At 38.8% G+C, this 21,109-nt stretch overlaps 1 protein-coding gene across 1 annotated transcript in view; it reads left to right on the top strand.

The window, feature by feature from the left end:
* TSHZ3 (teashirt zinc finger homeobox 3) overlaps positions 1-19,698 on the top strand; it is a 70,433-nt gene extending 50,735 nt beyond the window's left edge. The window contains exon 2 of the mRNA XM_050923045.1: positions 14,993-19,698. Within this exon, the coding sequence (XP_050779002.1) occupies positions 14,993-18,192 (3,200 nt within the window). The 3' untranslated portion in view covers positions 18,193-19,698. The remainder of the gene's footprint in view (positions 1-14,992) is intronic.
* The last annotated feature ends 1,411 nt before the right edge of the window (positions 19,699-21,109 follow it).

The raw sequence follows: 21,109 nt of genomic DNA on the forward strand, positions 1-21,109 counted from the left end.
GTGTGTTTGTGTGTACTTAGATTGTAAGCACTTTGGGGAGGAGACTCTCTTCCTGTTTTGTGTTTGTACAGTGCCTGGCATAGTGGGGGCGTGATCCATGACTAAGATTCCTAGGTACTACTGCAGTACAAATAATAATAATAATGTATGTATGTATAATGGGATAGATTCTTTCCTGCATCCAGGAGCCCTTGGCATGAGCAGGAGGAGGGGTCAAGGAGCTGGCCTCGTTCTGTGGGCTGGTCTTCAACAGCCTCTGTGTGACTTTAGATACCATATGCCAACTTATAATTATTGGAGTGGAGTCACCTTCCTCCGATATGCTCCCTACACTGAGTTGGGGTGGTTGACACAGGTGCTGGCTCCCCTGGCTTTATGCCAGATTCTAAGACTGCATAAAGTGAGAATGTACTCAGTGGATGTGTGTGTGTGTGTGTGTGTGTGTGTGTGTGTGTGTGTGTGTGTGTGTGTGTGTGTGTGTGTGTGTGATGGTATATGCACAACAAAGGCTAACGTACTACATGTGTGTAACTGATTTTAAGTGCATATATTGTGCTTGCAAAATTAAAAAATGGCTTTAGCTTAAAAAAAAAACATATGGTTTATAATGCCATTTACTTGCACAAGGATTGAATCTGGCCTGACTGCCATGTGGACTCAGTATTACATCACCATTATAGACATGGATAAACTGAGCTGCAGAGAGGTTAAATAATTTTCCCACAACAAATTAATGGAAGAATTAAAAGTAGAACCCAGGCATCTTGACTCCTCAACCCCACTATAACCACTAGACCATAATAAGGTCCTTTTCAGAGGTAGCTTTCTGACTTTTACTATGTACAGTCAACAGTTTACATATTTCTAATAGGCGTATTTCTGCTTTTTTGACTAGTTCAAGGAAAGGCAACCTATGGCATGCGTGCCAAAGGCAGCAGGCGAGCTGATTTTCAGTGGCACTCACACTGCCCGGGTCCTGGCCACCGGTCCGGGGGCTCTGCATTTTAATTTAATTTTAAATGAAGCTTCTTAAACATTTTAAAAACCTTATTTACTTTACATACAACAATAGTGAAGTTATATATTGTAGACTTAGAGAAAGAGACCTTCTAAAAACGTTAAAATGTATTACCAGCACGCAAGACCTTAAATTAGAGTGAATAAATGAAGACTCGGCACACCACTTCTGAAAGGTTGCCGACCCCTGGACTAGTTATTCCTGATGAAGTAGAGAAGGGCCATCCAGAGGGACAGTACAATGCAAGCGTGTTGTTTAAACAAAGTTATCTTTCATTTATTTCATGTTGCGGGAGGGGTGGAGGTGGGGGAGATTCAGGATAGACATAACTAAAATGAGTTTCTGCTAGAGCTGAAAACAATTGACAACTGATGTGACTCTTCATAAAGTAACTGAATTGCAGGTTGCAATCAAAGATTTAGAATAAACATGTGTACCTGATATCTCTCTTCACAATAGTGTGCAGTCACATGAGCAATGAGTAAGACTAAAAGAACTGCCACACAAAGACCAATGGTTCTTTTACGCTTAGGTTGAGACTCCAACAAGACTGTTATTTGAAAATAGGCTTCATTGGGTGTACACACTAAAATATTATTTACATCCATCATACATAAGTTTTTAAATAATATCATTAAAATGTTCTTTAGCTATAATTGTATAAGATGGCTGCACCTGCCTGATGTAGATATTACACCATTATTGCTGTTGTACTGTAAAAGGCCTTTTTTAAAGATTCCTAATGGTAATGAAAATATTCTGATATAGCATTAAGGATTTTGCTACTGAAGTGTGTTTAATGTAAATATGCTGTCAGATACCCTTCAAGTAATTGACAAGAGCAGATGATTAGCAGTGTTCTCAATAGTGTTTTTGCATAATCTTACATTTTGACAGAACTCTTCAGCGGCTTGTTATTGTCAGCGCTCTGCAATCAGTATTACTTTTTCCTTGACAACATTTACTTTGTCATTATAAATCTTGTAAGTGGTCATTTAACTTGTTCAGTATGCATGTAAGAGTATCATTACTAACACAGTTTCTCAACCGGAAGACATTTTTCCAAATATCGTGAAAGTAAACTTAAAAAAACTCTAAATGAAGTAGGTTGACTGCTATTTCTCTGAAATACTCACCTGTATCAGTGGTAGTCTTAGTTATTATATGTTTCAATGATTATTTTTTCAATAAGAAGGAGATTACGTTCTCATATTGCCTGTCAAATTCATCTTGGTAGTTTTGGGCTTTTTGTCAGTGTTTTCGTTCTTTATTGTTGTTGTTTTAGTTATCATTTACATCTAACTGGCCAAAATTAAGCAGTTGTTATCCATAAGCATTCATAATTACTTACAGTATGTAACATTAATAGCCAATATAATAAACCATCACCTTTATTGAAGCGTCTCTTGTTTCTACAGCAGTTCTTTAATCTATCTCAATAGATTTCTAGTGTACAGCTCATATAGATTTGGTCAGTGACAAGGGTTAGAGTAGTCTTGTAGAACATTTACTTGTAGCTGTGAAAAGCCCACATTCATCAGAGGATTAGGTCGATCAGATTGTACCAGGATCAATGGAAGGCCTGTGTGATCCCTCTTAGGCTGTAATGTGTTCACCTTCTTTGGAGAGAATTCACATACACACACATTTCTCTGTCTTAAAGCCATTTATCTCAGAATGTCAAATTGCAATAATTAACCATTATTGATCTTAAATTCAATTAACTTCATTAACACAGGTCATGATGAGGGTGCTTGTAAGGGAAAGGCACTTGACAAGTGTCTTTTCTTATGTGACATTGAATGTTCACAGTTGTGGCTATAAACTACCATAGGTACATCTTTTAAAAATGACAAGAGTTTGGTTGGTGACTGAGAGGAGATGTTTACTATTTAGATTTCAGGTTTTCCACTGTATTCCTTTTTCAGGAATCCGTGAACCTTGTACTTCCAGCTTGTGATTTTAGTGGGGTATTTAGTGAACCGCCCAACAGTGCAGTTCATTAGGTAATGCAGGACAGAAACTCATTTCCAAAATAGTATGATTAGCAGATGAATGAAATGAATATTCAGTGTCTCTCTCTGCTGTACAATACAAAACAAAATGGAAACATCTTGTACAGGGAAATCCTGAAGTCTTTACTCAGTTCTTAGTCCTAACTCAGGCAAAACTCTCTTATTGTAGCCGTTAGTAGTCCCTAAGTAGGGCTGAATAGAAACCGAGTAAGGATATCAGGTGTTGACCCATAACAAAGTCTCTTTTCATGGAGCAACTTCATTGTAAGTGGAGATTCACAAAGCTGAAATTGCAATTTGCACAGTGCAGTGCATTGAAACAGTTTAGGAATTTCATTGTACTTCACTGTTCACATATTGCACAGAGTTCATTATGAGCAGGAGGTGCACCTAAAACTGCTATTGAAGCCACTGTATAAGCGACTTCAGTGGGAATTTGGGGTTCACAAGGAATGAAAGATTAGGGTTGAAGGCCTTTTTATGTAAGGAAAGAATTAGCCAATGCATTTTGAACGTTTTGAACTGCTATGATCATTTAAAAAAATACTCTATTAGAATGATTTCTACACTCCAATTGAAATAATTTTTTAGGTAAAATCATTATTGTACACCTGAACTTTAAAATGTAGCATGAAGGTTTTGCTGCACATCCAGAGATCCATGTTTATTTTATTTATCTTGCTAATACTAACACAGAGCCACTTTTCAGGCTACGAAAAAGGTTGCAAGATAAGTACAAACTAAAAGCAACAGGAATATGGGAAGATTACAGAGAGTAAAGATGCAAGGTTTTTTTCCTAACATTCTCAGAAATTCTAAGTAATAATTAGAAGAATAGAATCAGAGAAATTTGGGGAGAGGGGATACCGTTCAGGAACAGATTTCTGAGACAATTAAATGGTCATTTTGTCACTGCGTTTGCTACTTCCACTCCACTATACAAAACATTTGCTGAGAAGAGGCAGGACAGAAGCAGAATGGTTTGATTACAGCATTTGATCATCTGAAGAAACTAAAGTTCCCTTGCAACATCTGTTTGCTTAGTGAAGGATTATAATAATTAAGAACTATTAGAGCCATATTGAGAACTTTTATGTTCATGACTATTTATCCTGGAGTTGGCTGTGAATCTTGTATTAGTTTGTCAAATGCCCTATATACTTCCCAGTGATTAAAAAATGCTACCCAAATGTTGATATCAAGCCAGGATTGTGGCATTGTTTTGGTTTGTTTTTTTGTTTTTAGAATCCATTCATTTAAAGGGTTTAGTGAAAGATACATGTAACCTTGTTCTGTTAACAACCTTTTCCAAATAGATTTGTGTTTCCTGAGGATTTGATGGAATAATTTTGCCAACAAAAAGAAATTGATACTTTTGAGGTCAGAAAACCACCACCTAAAGTGTGTCAATAGCTAAATATATGGTCCAAATCCAAACTATGGTTAAGGCTACAATACTGTCTCTCTGTCTCGCCCTGTGGACACATGACTCTCATTGTATTATACACCTGCATAGAGTGGAGAATTCGACACAGTTCTGTACGTTGCAGCCAAGGAACCTGCCCTGGAAACCAGCAGGAACTGGAGTTATGTCTTGCTTAGAACTGGTCACATTATTCATAGTGAGTAATTCATACAAGAAATTTAACTTTAGCTGAAATAGCTGCAAATAGACTAATTTTACTAGTTTATTTGTTAATTGGAATTGTTCCCTTGACTCCAGCAATTAATGATTTACCATTTGTAATTGACTGCTTTGCTTGGTATTGTTCCTACTTTCTGGTTGGCTGGCTGATACTTGAAATATTATAAGCATGAGGAGTACAGATATTGAATACCCATACTCACCTGTGAATAGCTCTGTTCTTGGCAAATAGGTGTATTTTTACAGAGAACAACCATTCTCTAATAATTTGTGTGCACTGAGCTAGGTGGGTGGGTGAACTGTTTGCCTTCACGTGTATGAGACATGAACGAAAAAGAACATGAATGTGGTCAAAGCAAACAGCAATTCAGAATCTGAATGAATGATCACAAGCACTATTTTTCTGGTTGCCTTGCTCTTACTGTGATGCTGCTCATAAAAGACAAGGTTATGCTTGGCTATTACATGCATGCAGTGAGGGGAGGAGGCAAGAAAAAATTTGCACAGATTGCAGAACGGGCAGAAAAAATTCCAGTCCCTGAGTTCACAGGACCACAGGGACTGACTCAGCATGTGTAGTGTCTCAAAAGGGGCAAGGAGGAGGCAGGGTCCTAGCTCTATCCCACAACAGTGTATGGCAATGGGCATACTTGTTTGCTCCTTGGAGCTGCATGAAGCAAAATGCCTCCTGGAGCTCCCTCTAAGGTAGTGTGGCTTTACACTGCTCCTAGTGTAAATGGCACAGTAGGGCACACAGAGCATGGGCCAAATTCTGTGCTCTAACTCCTGTTCACCTATTTCATGACCGAAACAGAGAAGAATTTGGTCCACTATCTCTACAAACTTGCTTGCGACAAAGAAATCCAGGTGTCATTTGCATCCACCACAAGTTAGTTGTCTGAATGGTCTCTATTGCCAAACTGTTGTTCTTACTGTGACAATTCTTATTTTAAAATAGGTATTTAATTCATTTCTGAACAGCACAATATGACATATAAAAGCATGTTTCTTTGATTCTGCTAGTACTCAGCACATTGTCCAGGCTGGTGGCTTAGATGTAGGATGTCATGATGAGTTTCTTTTTAGGGCCTACATTCCTCTCTGGTCAGAAACTTCATGTAGAAAAGGGCAGTGTGGGCTGATGTCATCATGCAAGCAGGTCCAGCTCTTTAGCAACTCCTCATCCAATCCGGCACCTAGAAGAGAAGGCTGCAGTGTGACGTGCTGATATACTGCTCAACATGTTGGACAGGTGTGGTCTGAGATCTCATATGTGGGTGATTTTAACAGGTTTCAGAAACACAGGTGCCCTGCTCAAAAGATGTGCTGCAGGGAGTGAAGGCCTCATGCAGAAACCAGAGCAAAAGACCAGCTTGGAGTTGACAGAGGTGTGATCTGTCAGCTGATTCTAGTCTCTTAGAACAGATCCTTCCCTTTTGCTTACCTCAAGTTCCGCTTTATGCTGAGAGCAGAAAACTATTTGTGGGAGAGTTTAGGCAGTGCCTCTTCTTGACTCAGAGAGCATTCCTACATTCCCTGCTTCTGAATGCAGATTGCTGGCCATGTGCAGGTCTTGCTGCTGTCAAATAATAGTTTGCTCCAGAGATTTGTGATCACAGATTCTGGGCTTTGCGCAATGGACACAGTTGTGGGCATTTCACTGGGGAATTCAATCCTTAATTATTTTTAAAGATTAAAAGTGTCAATTATTTCTAGTTTTGCGCACATGCAGAGGAAGTTTAGGAACAGAAACTAGAACTCCAGACTCCTGGTCCTGTTCTACTTATGTGTTTTGCCTGTATCCCTTCATTATAGAAACTACCTTAACAGGTAATTTAAGAATTCTAGGTTCCTTTCCTAGAGTTTCTATGTGACCTCAAGCAAGTAGCTTAACTCTCTGTGCCTTCATTTACCCTTTCTACAAAATGGGGATAACAGCACTTATCTATACTACAGGGGTGCTGAGAGGAATAGTACATTAATGCACATTAAAGCTGTCGAGCTCCTTGAATGGAGGGTCTGAATAGAAAGGCCAAGATGTTATAAAAATTCATCTGCTATAATAACTTCAGTTTTTCAGGTGTGTGTTAAATGTGTTTATTACTACTTGCCCTGGGGAAGTACATTGGGACTAAGGAAATAATATAAACGAGAGATATGAAGAATCATCTTTGACTTATCAAACTTTTAAGCAGTAGTCAGTTTCAGACAGGAGAATGCCTTCCTTATCCGAATAAGTAGCCTGAGTAGGTGCTTTCTGACGACTTAGTCTCGTTTGTTGGATATCCATGTTCCAAACTGCATAACATGGAGATGAGATATATGTGAGATTTTTCAGACAGAAGTTTACTGAACCTGAGTAATTTGAATGGGAGATTTGGGTTCTGCTGTTCTTTCATTTTAACTACACCTGAAAGCAAGGAAGCATGGGATTCAAGTGACATGAGAATAAGGTGCTTAATGTAGATTTCCTTCACTCTGTGTTCAGGCTGGTCCATGTTTCAGTGTAGCAGAAACTGTTCTTGTTATCATCTGTTCCCTATGTATTCATGTCTATGTAATTCTCTTCTCTAATGCTAACAGTTGATTTGCGCTCTCTGAAGTTGCTCCAAATGTAATACCAGTACAGGATGCTGGATTAGAGCAGCTGGCTAGCTTCCTGTGGCCTATTTCTGAGCTTTCTGTATCAGACAGCTGCAGTACATTCAGCAAAGAACCAAATGCTAATATACTTCAAAGTTTCTGGCGCCTAATGATAGCCACCCATTACACTGGCATGCTGTCACATCCATCCCTACTCCGATCCCCAATAATTTAATACCACATTATTATTGGCATGAAGAAGCTGCAGATTTATTAACACACAAAATATCCAACTAAACAAGCATTAATCATGCACATTACATGAAATTAACATGTAGAAAATTAATATTCCTGACCTTGACAATGGGCAGAATAATAAATCTTGGAGTAGACTATTACTCCAGTGGAAGGTACCAACTACTCCAGCCAATGTGTGAGAGAAGCATGGATCTCTCCACCTGGAAATAACATTTCATTTCAACTACAGACAGTCCCGCACCTATGAAACAGAGCCTCTGACCTCTCTAAGCAGGAATAATAGCTAGATTGCCATGCCTCTTGTAAAAAAAAAAAGCATTGCTATTCGCCATTTATGTTGCCATTCTTGGCGGGGGGGGAAGGCAGTCCCCCCTAATTTCTGTTACATAGCAAGGCGCTTCTGAAACATGCGGATTGACAGCAACTTGGGGATCTTCTTTTTAATCCAAATAATTAGTACATTCTGGGCACTGATGGTACAAGCCTTTGCACAGCATTCACCACCTCTAGGCTTCAGGTTGATGTTCAGTGGTGTATAGCTCATTCAGTGCTCCACCTCTATGCAGAGAATGCCAGTTCTGTTGGATTTTCTGTGATGTTTGTATACATCTTCAAGGAACTGGACTGAGATACCGATTCATTTTCCCTGTGTTTCAAAATTTCCATCGGACTGTAATCATTTTCATTTACTACCAGCCTGGGCTGGTTTTCATCCAGTGATCTGCTCTAAAGGTGGAAAGTTCCATTCCAGATCCTGTGAGCTGTTCCCTCCTATATCCCTCACTTTCTTAGTTATTTCATACAAAAATGTACAGGCAGACCAACAACAGGATATCCCTTGTCTGTTACTGATAGCAGTGAACACTCATTGTGTATGTCTGGTCTGTAATTTATGTGCTGTCTATTGAAAGAAAAGAAAATTTTTCAATTGTTGTGCTCAACATTTTGTGCTGCAGTCAGATCCCTGTCCAAAGAGCCAGCCATATCAACTCAGACTGTGATCTCCTGAGATCTCAGACAATAAGCAACATCAGGCCTGGTCACGATCATTTCTGCTCCCAACCCCTTTCTTTTGTCCTCCCTTCTTAATGGAAGAATTTTAACTGCTTCATATTTTTTAAGGACTTTGAAGCTTTTGCAAGGTGCACTGAAAATCAACTGAATGCTTGGGCCCTTCAGACAGATGGAGTTTTATATCTTGTATAGATAAATATACATGTAGAGCAGATTCTGCTTCCCCTTTCTTCCTCTGCAGAACATGGTTCCGCAGCTCAATGAGCAGGGGATGGAAAGCCCTTTTACGGGCCTTGTGTACCATGTTTCTCAGTGACTTCTATGCTGCCGCCCAAGGGTTTTTAAGTTGGACTGGAGGATATGCTAGGGTGTGGCTGATGAATCTGTCACAAAGCAGATTCACTGGCTGAAAATGTGACACCGATGTATGGAAGCAACCTGAATTTCTGAGGCTGCAGTGATGGCGATGGAGCAGCTCCATAGCCAGCAAGGGGGATTTTGTTTATACTGGGCTTGGCACCAGGAATTACCCATAATAAGTACAAGGAGAATGTAATGTTAGACATTATTATATGGCTTCTTTCAAGTGAAGAGGGAGAATTGTGTAACTCATAAGTATTTGAGCAAAGTGAAACCCTCTTGAGTGGTGGTGCTGTGGTCTTTCCAAACTAATTAAATTAGAGCTGTCCCTGTCTGAGTCAGTTTGGGCAGGAGGGAGGCTGTGTTCACAGTGTGTGAAGAACCCTGGCATAAGCGGGTGCAAATCCATTGGCTTCAGTGGAGTTGTGCTTGCTTACATCAGGGTTGAATTTGGCCCAGGGCGTCAGCAGAGCCATTACCAGTATAAACATTTTGATTTAGCCACACAGTACCCTCCCATATTTGTAGAAATACGATGGACTGATATTAGTTCCCATTGCTTGCATGGTTCCATGGTGTGTGTATGGAGTATGTATGTATAGTATGTGTATGTATAGATTGTTTTGGGCAGTGATGTAGCACGTTATTTCTGCTAGCGAAGAAATGATGCATAACTCAGTTATGAAGGTAATTCCCTCTTGTAGGAAATGAATTCCATTATATTACAGCTTACTGTTACGTATTTATATTAAATGTGTTAATTTCATTTTTACCTAGCAGTTTAGTTAATAATTATAACAAATGTTAATGAGGGAGCTGTCTGTTCTCAACTTCTCTTTACCTGTACCAAGGATAGGTTTCTTAACTCTTCTGATACCTTAATTTTCTGTACAAACCAGGTCCATTCCAGGAAAGCATTTTCCTGGTTTTTCCAAATGGTCTGTCACAATCATAGACACATTTGGGTTGCAAGTGACTTCCCCAAGGTCACCTAGCCTTGCAGGATGTAAAATGAAAAGTTTTGTGTGTTTTGTTTGTTTATGTGAAGAGGAAAAAAGCCAGAACAGAAAACATAATTGCTTTCATTTCAATTTGTACTAATTTATTTTGCATTTAGAAGCACCTTTAAAGTCACCCCCTCTCCCAGACTGTGCTGTTGAGGTGTTTGAAGAACAGTCACACACCTACCTCACCGTTTTGCACATTTACTTTACATATGAAAAATATTAAAATAAGAAAAAAGACAAAGAAAATAAACCCACACAAATAAACATGGGACTGGGCAACAGGTGATGGATCACTTGATGATTACCTATTCTGCTCATTCCCTCTGAGGCACCTCCCATTGGCCACTGTTGGAGACGGATACTGGGCTAGATGGACCTTTGGTCTGACCCCGCATGGCCGTTCTTAGGTTCTAACATTGTTGCGACTTGCATTTAGTGTCCAGTGCAGATAGATGGAATAAATAGGTGACCAGCTGCGGGATGGCACCAGCTCCAGTTGGTTTGATGAGGGTGGTTTACGTCTTGCTCCTTCTCATAGGTACCCTCATCCTCTGCACAAAGGAAGGGCATAAAGGTTCTTAGCACAGGTTAGTTCTCTAGTGGAGAGAGTTGTGGGTAGAGCTAAATGTCATCTTCCCTGTCACTTGTTTAACTGGATAACCTTACTGCACTGGACCCAAATAACTGTCTAGAACTGAAGAGGGTGCAGTCCCCTTTTCCCCCATGTTGTTTTGAGATTAGTTTATTAAAGTTGCACCCTCATACGCTGAACCGATTCCTCCTCTCCATGCCTTATTTCCTGAATCAAAAACTCTGATGTCACAAACTCAGCTTCATGACTCCTGCCTTGGGAAGGAGAAGGACAGTTACTGAGGAGGTAGCTCTTAGTTAACAGGCAGATATGCTTGATAATGGGTAAAAAGGGCAAAGAAAGCATGAAAGGGAAAGGGATTTAAATTTAAGTGCGCTTCCTGCTGGAGAATTCCAGCTAACATAAAAGTCACTCTTCTAAAAGCGGTGAATGTGACAACACAAGCAGCTCAGACCAAGCAAAATTCCGAAGGTTTCAATAGCCTGAGAAACAGAAATGTAAGGAGAACCAGCACTAATCAGGGACTAGATTGTTCAAGCTTTGCTCACGCTGGTGAGCACATATTCACACAAGTAATTTTAACGTCCAGAAACTACTCCTATGACTACTCACTGTTATGAGGGTGGGTGGCACTCTAGCCCTACATGAATAAAGGGAGAAAAAGCCAGGCACACTTATAGACCACCTCTGTGTGCTGCCTCAGGATACAGGTGTGAAAAGGAGATCTTCCTAGGTCAGGCAGTGTGACAGTAACTTCCCTTTTCCTTTATGTTGTAAAGAGGATGTGACTTCTGTTCGGTAAGGGAGGCACAGGGACAGGAGTTTTTATTTTAAAAAAATATGAACAAAAACACACCTATTTTTACAAAGAAGATTCCACAGAAAAGGATTGTACTATTTCAGGCCACATCATATGGCCTGCAACATAATTTCTTTCTTCCTTTTCTTTTAAAATGCATGTTTCTTGGAGCTTTGGAATTGTTCTTCAGTTACTGATCATTGGTAGCCAATTATTCATATATTGTCATTGTCTTAAAATTCTCACTTTCAGAGGATGGTTTGCACCTTTTGGGTCTGCTGGGTTACATGATTCCACTGGAATTGAGAAATACCCTGATGCAAATAACTAAAATAAGACAACTTGTGTTGTTCCATAAGAGGATGGAAGTGCTGAATGAATGACATTGTGCGATTGTAAACACTTTGGAGCTTGGACTGTTTCTTTGTCAGTGTTTATACAGTGCCCAGCAGAATGGCACTGATTCTGATTGCAACCTGTTGGTGCTACTATAATATAAATATTTCCTAGTAACGATTAGAGAAGGCGTACAATCAACCTAAGTATTTCCAGATAGCATAAAATTACAGCAAAATAGACAGCAGTTACATTGTCTTTAGATTCAACTTACGTATTTTTACATTTAAAAATACAATCTTGACATCTCTTCAGATGCATTGCACGTTTGATCTGCAACACCTAGGCACAGTTGTGTGTTGCTCTGACTTCATATGTTTGTGCTTTCAACGGTTTAACTCAGAATACAAGGGCCAGATTATAACCTCACATGGTTGGAAGCAATTTTGCTAAAATCATCCATGTGAGAAGGCACCAGTAAAAAAATTTTTATATTTCCCAACTGATTGCACCATACTCCTTTTGAAACTGGAAGTCCAACTTCAATGTTACTTTAACAGTTATATTGTCATTACTGCTTCGCTTAAACACAAGCACCCTGAAAAGAAGCATGAAAGATTTCTAATGATTCATAGATTCATAGACTCTAGGACTGGAAGGGACCTCAAGAGGTCATCGAGTCCAGTCCCCTGCCCTCATGGCAGGACCAAATACTGTCTAGACCATCCCTGATAGACATTTATCTAACCTACTCTTAAATATCTCCAGAGATGGAGATTCCACAACCTCCCTAGGCAATTTATTCCAGTGTTTAACTACCCTAACAGTTAGGAACTTTTTCCTAATGTCCAACCTAAATCTCCCTTGCTGCAGTTTAAGCCCATTGCTTCTTGTTCTATCATTAGAGGCTAAGGTGAACAAGTTTTCTCCCTCCTCCTGATGACACCCTTTTAAATACCTGAAAACTGCTATCATGTCCCCTCTCAGTCTTCTCTTTTCCAAACTAAACAAACCCAATTCTTTCAGCCTTCCTTCGTAAGTCATGTTCTCAAGACCTTTAATCATTCTTGTTGCTCTTCTCTGGACCCTCTCCAGTTTCTCCACATCTTTCTTGAAATGCGGTGCCCAGAACTGGACACAATACTCCAGTTGAGGCCTAACCAGCGCAGAGTAGAGCGGAAGAATGACTTCTCGTGTCTTGTTTACAACACACCTGTTAATGCATCCCAGAATCACGTTTGCTTTTTTTGCAACAGTATCACACTGTTGACTCATATTTAGCTTGTGGTCCACTATGATTCCTAGATCTCTTTCTGCCATACTCCTTCCTAGACAATCTCTTCCCATTCTGTATGTATGAAACTGATTGTTCCTTCCTAAGTAGAGCACTTTGCATTTGTCTTTATTGAACTTCATCCAGTTTACCTCGGACCATTTCTCCAATTTGTCCAGATCATTTTGAATTTTGACCCTGTCCTCCAAAGCAGTTGCAGTCTCTCCCAGTTTGGTGTCGTCTGCAAACTTAATAAGCATACTTTCTATGCCAACATCTAAGTCGTTGATGAAGATATTGAACAGAGCCGGTCCTAAAACAGACCCCTGCGGAACCCTATTTGTTATACCTTTCCAGCAGGATTGGGAGCCATTAATAACTACTCTCTGAGTACGGTTATCCAGCCAGTTATGCACCCACCTTATAGTAGCCCCATCTAAATTGTATTTGCCTAGTTTATCGATCAGGATATCATGCGAGACCATATCAAATGCCTTACTAAAGTCTAGGTATATCACATCCACCTCTTCTCCCTTATCCACAAGACTCGTTATCCTATCAAAGAAAGCTATCAGATTGGTTTGACACGATTTGTTCTTTACAAATCCATGTTGGCTATTCCCTATCACCTTACCACCTTCCAAGTGTACCATGATAGATACATGGTACAGTATATATCCATTATACTTTACTCTTTCTTCCACTGCCCTGGATGAAATAGCTTCATTTGATCAATATGCAGTGTACACTCTTGCCTGAATAAACAGGCTGCATAGATTGTTGTATATGCTGGACTGTGTGCTATGCTTGGCCAGATGCCCTCGCATTCCAGGTATGTTGTGAAGGCAGATGCTTTCAGCCATCTGAAAACTATGGATACGCACTGCAATTGCATTTTTCTAAGCATATTATTATTTTGGTAATAGATATGTAGCAAGTTCTCTATGTATGGTTATATGGTTAGTTTAGTTCTTTAAAAAAAACCCAACCTCTTATCTAATATGCATGTATTTATATGTATTTTATCTTTTCACTTTCTTTAGACTAAAGCGTTCAGTAGAAATAGATTAGTTTGATCAATTACTGATCGTGCTCTTAATGTTTTGATAGAATTTTCCTTCCTAAAGGCATTACTTTTATGTGTAAAATACACGTAGAGTGCCAGTATGAAAAACGAACATAAAACTAGTCAGTTCCTAACTATCGTATTCAGGAAGAGTGTGTTAGATTTACATCACCAGTTGCATTACTTACAAAAAAAAAGACAGAATCCCTGTTGGGTGCCCATGTAGCTTATGCTGAGTAAATATTGACAAAGTAGTCTAAAGAGCAAACACTTTGACATTTGTAAGGTCCAGTGGAAGGTCTTGTATATATTTATACAGCAAGAATGCGTACAGCATACCAATTTTCTTGAACTTGCTTCTGACATAATTCTGCATGGGCTTTCTTGTTGGGGAGAGAAGTGTGTTTAAATGTGAATGGGTCATTTGTTGCATCTATAATGAATATCTTGAATCACTGTTAGTCAGGTATTTCCAAATTTAGAGTCACCAGCTTTACCACAAAAAAAAAATTTTAAAAAAAATCTTGTTTTTTAATGTATTGTAATCTGCATGCATTGTTTTTACTTTGTAGGAATTTTATTGATGATTTTGTCCTTTATATTTATTGAAAATTGAGTCTCAAAAATGTAATGAGTAAAAAATGCTTGCTTAATTTAAATTGTGAATCTGTCTGTTAAGAAATGCATTAGGGGTAGGAGAAGCATAAGACATATTAATTGACAGACAGGAGCTGCTGTCTCTGAGGTTGATACAAGTAATTTATTACTTTAGAAATGAATGCCACCTCCAGAATGTGCTTCATTAATTTCAAATTTAGTTTTAATTTCAAGCTGTTGCCCCTTGAGAAGAATAAGGTGGCAAATTATGTTTGAAGAGCAGATTTTTTTTTCTTGCTCTGAAGAAACATTAAATTTTAACTGTTTAATTTTACAAATAAATGCAGTTCTTTAGCTGAAATATTTAAGCAGCTGATGGAAAGTATGATCAGCAGTCACTAACTCCTGTTTTTGTTTTGTCCACGATAGCCTATGTTTCAGATGAACTGAAGGCCGCAGCACTCGTGGAGGAAGACATGGAACCTGATGAAAATGCAATTGATGGGGAACCTTCAGCAAAATACGTGTGCCCAGAAAAAGACTACAGTAAGAACTGCCAGAGCTACCAAAACTCTCCAGCTGCTGAATTTTCCAGCCATGAAATGGACAGTGAGTCACACATCAGTGAGACAAGTGACCGCATGGCAGATTTTGAAAGCAGCTCTATCAAAAACGAGGAAGAGAACAAGGAGGTTGCAATACCACTTGAAGATTCTGCTGTATCTGATAGTTTAGAACAAATGAAAGCCGTATATAATAACTTCCTTTCCAATTCCTACTGGTCCAATCTCAATTTGAATCTCCACCAGCCGACTTCAGAAAAAAACAACGGTAGCAGCAGCAGTAGCAGCAGCAGCAGCAGCAGCTGTGGAAGTGGTAGCTTTGACTGGCATCAGACTGCTATGGCAAAGACACTGCAGCAAGTTTCTCAGAGCAGAATTCTTCCTGAACCAAGTCTTTTTAGCACAGTTCAGTTGTACAGACAAAGCAGTAAGCTTTATGGCTCTATATTTACTGGAGCCAGTAAATTCCGTTGTAAAGACTGCAGTGCTGCCTATGACACTTTAGTAGAATTAACAGTGCACATGAATGAAACAGGACATTATCGAGATGACAACCATGAAACTGATAACAATAACCCTAAAAGATGGTCCAAACCGCGTAAACGTTCTTTGCTTGAAATGGAAGGGAAAGAAGATGCCCAGAAAGTATTGAAGTGTATGTACTGTGGCCATTCATTTGAATCTCTTCAGGACTTGAGTGTTCATATGATCAAAACAAAACACTACCAAAAAGTGCCTCTGAAGGAACCTGTTACACCTGTAGCAGCAAAAATTATCCCAGCTACTAGAAAAAAAGCGTCACTGGAGCTTGAACTTCCAAGTTCTCCAGATTCCACAGGTGGGACACCAAAAGCAACAATCTCGGACACCAACGACGCGCTACAGAAGAATGCAAATCCTTACATTACGCCAAATAATCGTTACGGTCACCAGAATGGTGCCAGCTATGCTTGGCATTTTGAGGCAAGGAAATCACAAATTCTCAAATGCATGGAGTGTGGAAGTTCCCATGATACTTTGCAGGAACTCACTGCCCACATGATGGTGACAGGACATTTTATAAAAGTCACTAACTCTGCCATGAAGAAAGGGAAGCCAATTATAGAAGCCCCAGTGACGCCAACAATAACAGCTCTACTAGACGAAAAAGTACAGTCTGTGCCACTCGCAGCCACCACTTTTACATCTCCCTCCAACACGCCTTCTAGTGTCTCCCCAAAATTGAATGTTGAAGTAAAAAAAGAAGTAGATAAAGAGAGAGGGATTGCTGATGATAAAATGAAAGAGAAAGAGAAGTCAAATGAAGATGACGAAAAGTTTGATATCTCCTCAAAATATCATTATTTGACTGAAAATGACCTGGAAGAAAGTCCTAAAGGGGGGCTAGATATTTTAAAGTCTTTAGAAAACACAGTAACATCAGCTATAAACAAAGCCCAGAATGGTACACCAAGCTGGGGTGGCTACCCCAGTATTCATGCTGCCTACCAGCTACCTAATATGATGAAGCTGTCGTTGGGTTCATCGGGAAAAAGTACACCCTTAAAATCTATGTTTGGAAACAATGAAATAGTGTCGCCGACTAAAAACCAGCCCTTACTGTCACCACCAAGCAGTCAAACCTCCCCTGTGCCAAAAACGAACTTTCATGCCATGGAAGAACTGGTAAAGAAAGTCACTGAGAAAGTGATTAAAGTTGAGGAAAAAATGAAAGAACCTGAAGGAAAACTTTCTCCAGTGAAACGCGCGACACCTTCGCCATGCAGCAGTGAACTCAGTGAACCCCTCAAAATGGATGCCTCCAGTGATGGTGGTTTTAAAAGCCAACAGAACAGCCCAGTTCCTCAGAGGGATAGTTGCAAGGATAGTCCAACTATGGAACCAGTGGAAAATGGTAAAGAGCCTGTAAAGTTAATTGCAAGTACATTAAGCAGCAGCACAGCTATTATTACAGATCATCCTCCTGAACAACCATTTGTAAATCCGTTAAGTGCACTGCAGTCTGTCATGAATATTCATCTTGGAAAAGCAGCAAAGCCATCTTTGCCTGCTCTAGATCCAATGAGCATGCTTTTTAAAATGAGCAACAGTTTGGCAGAAAAGGCTGCGGTGGCCACCCCACCTTTGCAGTGCAAAAAAACAGATCACTTAGACCGTTATTTTTATCATGTCAACAATGACCAACCCATAGATTTGACGAAAGGCAAGAGTGACAAAAGCTGCTCTTTGGGTTCAGCGCTTTTGTCATCCACATCAACATCTTCTGCATCTTCTTCATCTACAGTGACAACAGCAAAGACATCTGCAGTCGTGTCATTCATGTCAAACTCGCCGCTACGCGAGAATGCCTTGTCAGATATATCTGATATGCTGAAGAACCTGACAGAAAGTCACACATCAAAATCTTCCACACCTTCCAGCATATCTGAGAAATCTGACATTGATGGTACCACAATAGAGGAACCAGAAGAGACGACACCAGCTCAGAAAAGGAAGGGACGTCAGTCTAACTGGAACCCTCAGCACTTGCTCATTCTGCAGGCCCAGTTTGCAGCCAGTTTACGACAGACATCAGAGGGAAAATACATTATGTCAGACTTGAGCCCTCAAGAAAGGATGCACATTTCAAGGTTTACGGGACTCTCAATGACCACAATTAGCCACTGGCTAGCCAATGTGAAATACCAGCTCCGAAGGACGGGAGGAACTAAGTTCCTTAAAAATTTGGACACTGGGCATCCAGTGTTCTTTTGTAATGACTGTGCTTCACAGATCAGAACTCCTTCAACTTATATCAGTCACCTTGAGTCACATCTAGGTTTCAGGTTAAGAGACCTGTCCAAACTGTCCAATGAACAGATTAACAATCAGATAGCACAAACAAAGTCACCATCTGAAAAACTAGTGACATCATCCCCAGAGGAAGAAATTGGAACTTCCTATCAGTGTAAACTTTGTAACAGGACTTTTGCAAGCAAGCATGCTGTGAAACTTCATCTTAGTAAAACACATGGGAAGTCACCAGAGGATCATCTTCTGTATGTTTCGGAGTTAGAGAAGCAGTAGCATTTGCTTTTGATTAAAATAACTGTAATTTGCTTTGAGGAAACTGTCAAAGACGCCTTAAAGCTACTGTTTAGTTCTTGGCACATGTTCTTATTTTAACTCCAGAGAGTCACTCTGGGCTGAACTGTTTTGTATAATTGTACAGTGTTTAATAGAGGTGCATAATCAGCTGTTGTTACTGGTAAAATATGAAGGTTAAAATGCAGTGGTAAGTGTTTGGAACTTTGTGTAAATTGGATTTAGTTGCTGTGCATCCCTCTGATGCATTAAGCTGCATGCATTAACAGACAGTTTAATTAAGCATTTATAACTAATCCCGGTGCACTTTTTTCATGTGACCTAAGTGTGCTGGTATTTCTCACCCTATAATCTTTAGCCCTCTGAGTACTTTGGAACACTTTTGCTTTAATTTGGTGAAATGTATGGATATGTTTTTTAAAACCCTTACCAGCTTAGTTCTAATTATTAATATGAACCTCCATTTATGCAGAGGTGTATCACACCTTGAAATTTAAAATATTATTTTCACATTGAAACATAGGTGTATATATTGTATAGATTTCAAAATCTCTTATGGAAATGTAATTGTGGTTAATGCCATGTTTTTCTTCAGCATTTTTAGCAATGACGGTTTTTGTACCTGATATGCCTCAGGTATAAACTATACCTATATATAGTGTATATTTCTTTTTTAGGTCTAAGGGTTTTTCTTTTAACATCCAAACATTGTAAATTATATGAAGGGTACCACAAATAGCATTTATAAAGTATTCAAAAACATTATTCTTAAAGCAAAGTATGATTGTTTTGTTTTGCTATACAGTACATCTATACTGATAGAGGTTCATGTTTAAATTATACATATTTATTAGTATCGTTATCATTTGTTTTTAAACCAGCTGAATAACAGAAGCCACGGACTGCATCTTTGGCATGCATTATAACTATTTTGCACAACATGACTTTTAAAGGTATTTATTAGTAAAAGAAAATTTAAATAAAATGAGAGAATTCAAAATAAACTCAGTGCTCAAAGGGTTAAATCTATTTGAAAAACTTGTACTGTATTTCCTAAACATTGATAAAGCCTTTAAAATGTTTGTACTGTAATATTTTGCTTAAAAGTTATGAGGCATTCTGTGATATAACGTTTTACTTATTTATAAGCGCTATTGGTTGTTATTTCATATTGTAGAATGCCTTTTTATTTCAATTGGTAACTTTCTGTTTTGTTCTGCCTAATTATTCTCCCAAGATTCCATACTGCAGCTTTATCTTTAGGCATATGAAAGGTAACCCGTGGTTACCAGCACACTAAGTGATTCTGTTCGTCTCCATTTTTGGCAGTTAATTTGCAGAAGTAACTGACAGCTGACACCATATGAGAATCTATGTATAAAATATTGGCATGTAAACAGCACAGACACTGTAATGCACTCTGTGCCCTGTTTTGTTGTTGACAATGAAGCACCATTATATGACTCTTCATATAACCTTTTTTTCTACAGCAGCATTAAAATTGTCTTTTTGCTATAATTTTGTGTTGCATTCACAATTATGTCTGAAATGTGCTACGACTAACGAGCACATTAAAATTAAATTGTATGCTATCTGTTTATGACTGAAGCTTGAGTAGGTTTCTTCATCTGCCAGGTGCTGGCAGTCAAAAGCTGCGCATAAATCACTGGAGTTTTAGTGAACTTTAGCATTTAAAGAGCAGGGTAGCACTTATTCAAAGGCTGCATTAACAAAAATTTTCCCCAAGAAAAAATAAATGAATGTTATAACTCCACTTTAGAGATCGGGTAAGATTGACTGTAAAGAAGAGAGTTTATAAGCAACATGTGTGGCGAGGCAAATAGGTGTTTTGCTTTGCTGTATATTCAGACTCAGACAGTGATGCTTAAATGAATTCCTCTTGAATATACTGAATAGAGTCTGCAAGTAATATTGGTAGGTGCTTCATGTCCAAATTTTCATTTATTAAAAAAAACAATCCCCCAAATAATCTCTTTTTAAAAACGACTAGTTACCTGCCTACTATTCTTTCTTTCTTTTTTGTTGTCCTCTGTAATGTAAAGGCTGGTATCTATTTCTTTTAAAACATTAGAAATCAGTCTGTTAATTTTATAACTAACACAACTTGAAGCAATATGTATTATTAGTAAACAGGCCCTATGAATAGCAATAATCAAGTCCAGTACTTGGATTATGGACTAGAACTCGGGGGTGAGGAGGTTTTTAGATTTTTGTATTGTTTTTTATTTTTCTTTTTGTCATTTGGCTCTATTTAAATCTGATTTTAAGGTTATTAGTGTATTGAAGTTGATGGTCTCAGTTCGGATCCTAATGGACAGTCATCTGTACGACAAAACTGCTGCACATAATTTTTGCTGGTTAGCTGTATCATCTCAACTGTATGATCCTGTCTTCTTAGAAAAGGTAACCCCTTCAGGCCAGGGCTGAGGTCTTTTTCTTTTTAGTGAAATATTCGTTAAGGCTCTCTGTATTTTTAAGACTAGATTATCTCAGTCCACATTGTAGCCAGAATCCTTCCTTCTGGGAACACAGATTTTCTCCTTGAAAATTAGAACATCTTAAATATAGCGTTGGATTTCAGAACAGAATTTCACTAGTTGTGAGGTTGGCAGATTATTACATACATTATATTTTCAAAAGGAACCATTTGATTGTAAGGTGGCAATGGTAAACAGCATTGTACAACATTTTGCTATTTTTACAGCTTGGGGGAAGGGAAAAACAGGAGAGACAAACTCCTCAGTCCTTTTCAGTGTTTGTTTTTGTTTATTTTCAAAATGCAGATGGGAAGGTAATGATTGTGAACATCAAATATTACATATGCAGCCCCTCCTCATTTGTGGTGATGATCAGTACCTGGGGCAAAATATCATCATAT

The sequence above is a fragment of the Gopherus flavomarginatus genome, chromosome 14, assembly GCF_025201925.1.
Source record: "Gopherus flavomarginatus isolate rGopFla2 chromosome 14, rGopFla2.mat.asm, whole genome shotgun sequence".
NCBI lineage: Eukaryota > Metazoa > Chordata > Testudines > Testudinidae > Gopherus > Gopherus flavomarginatus.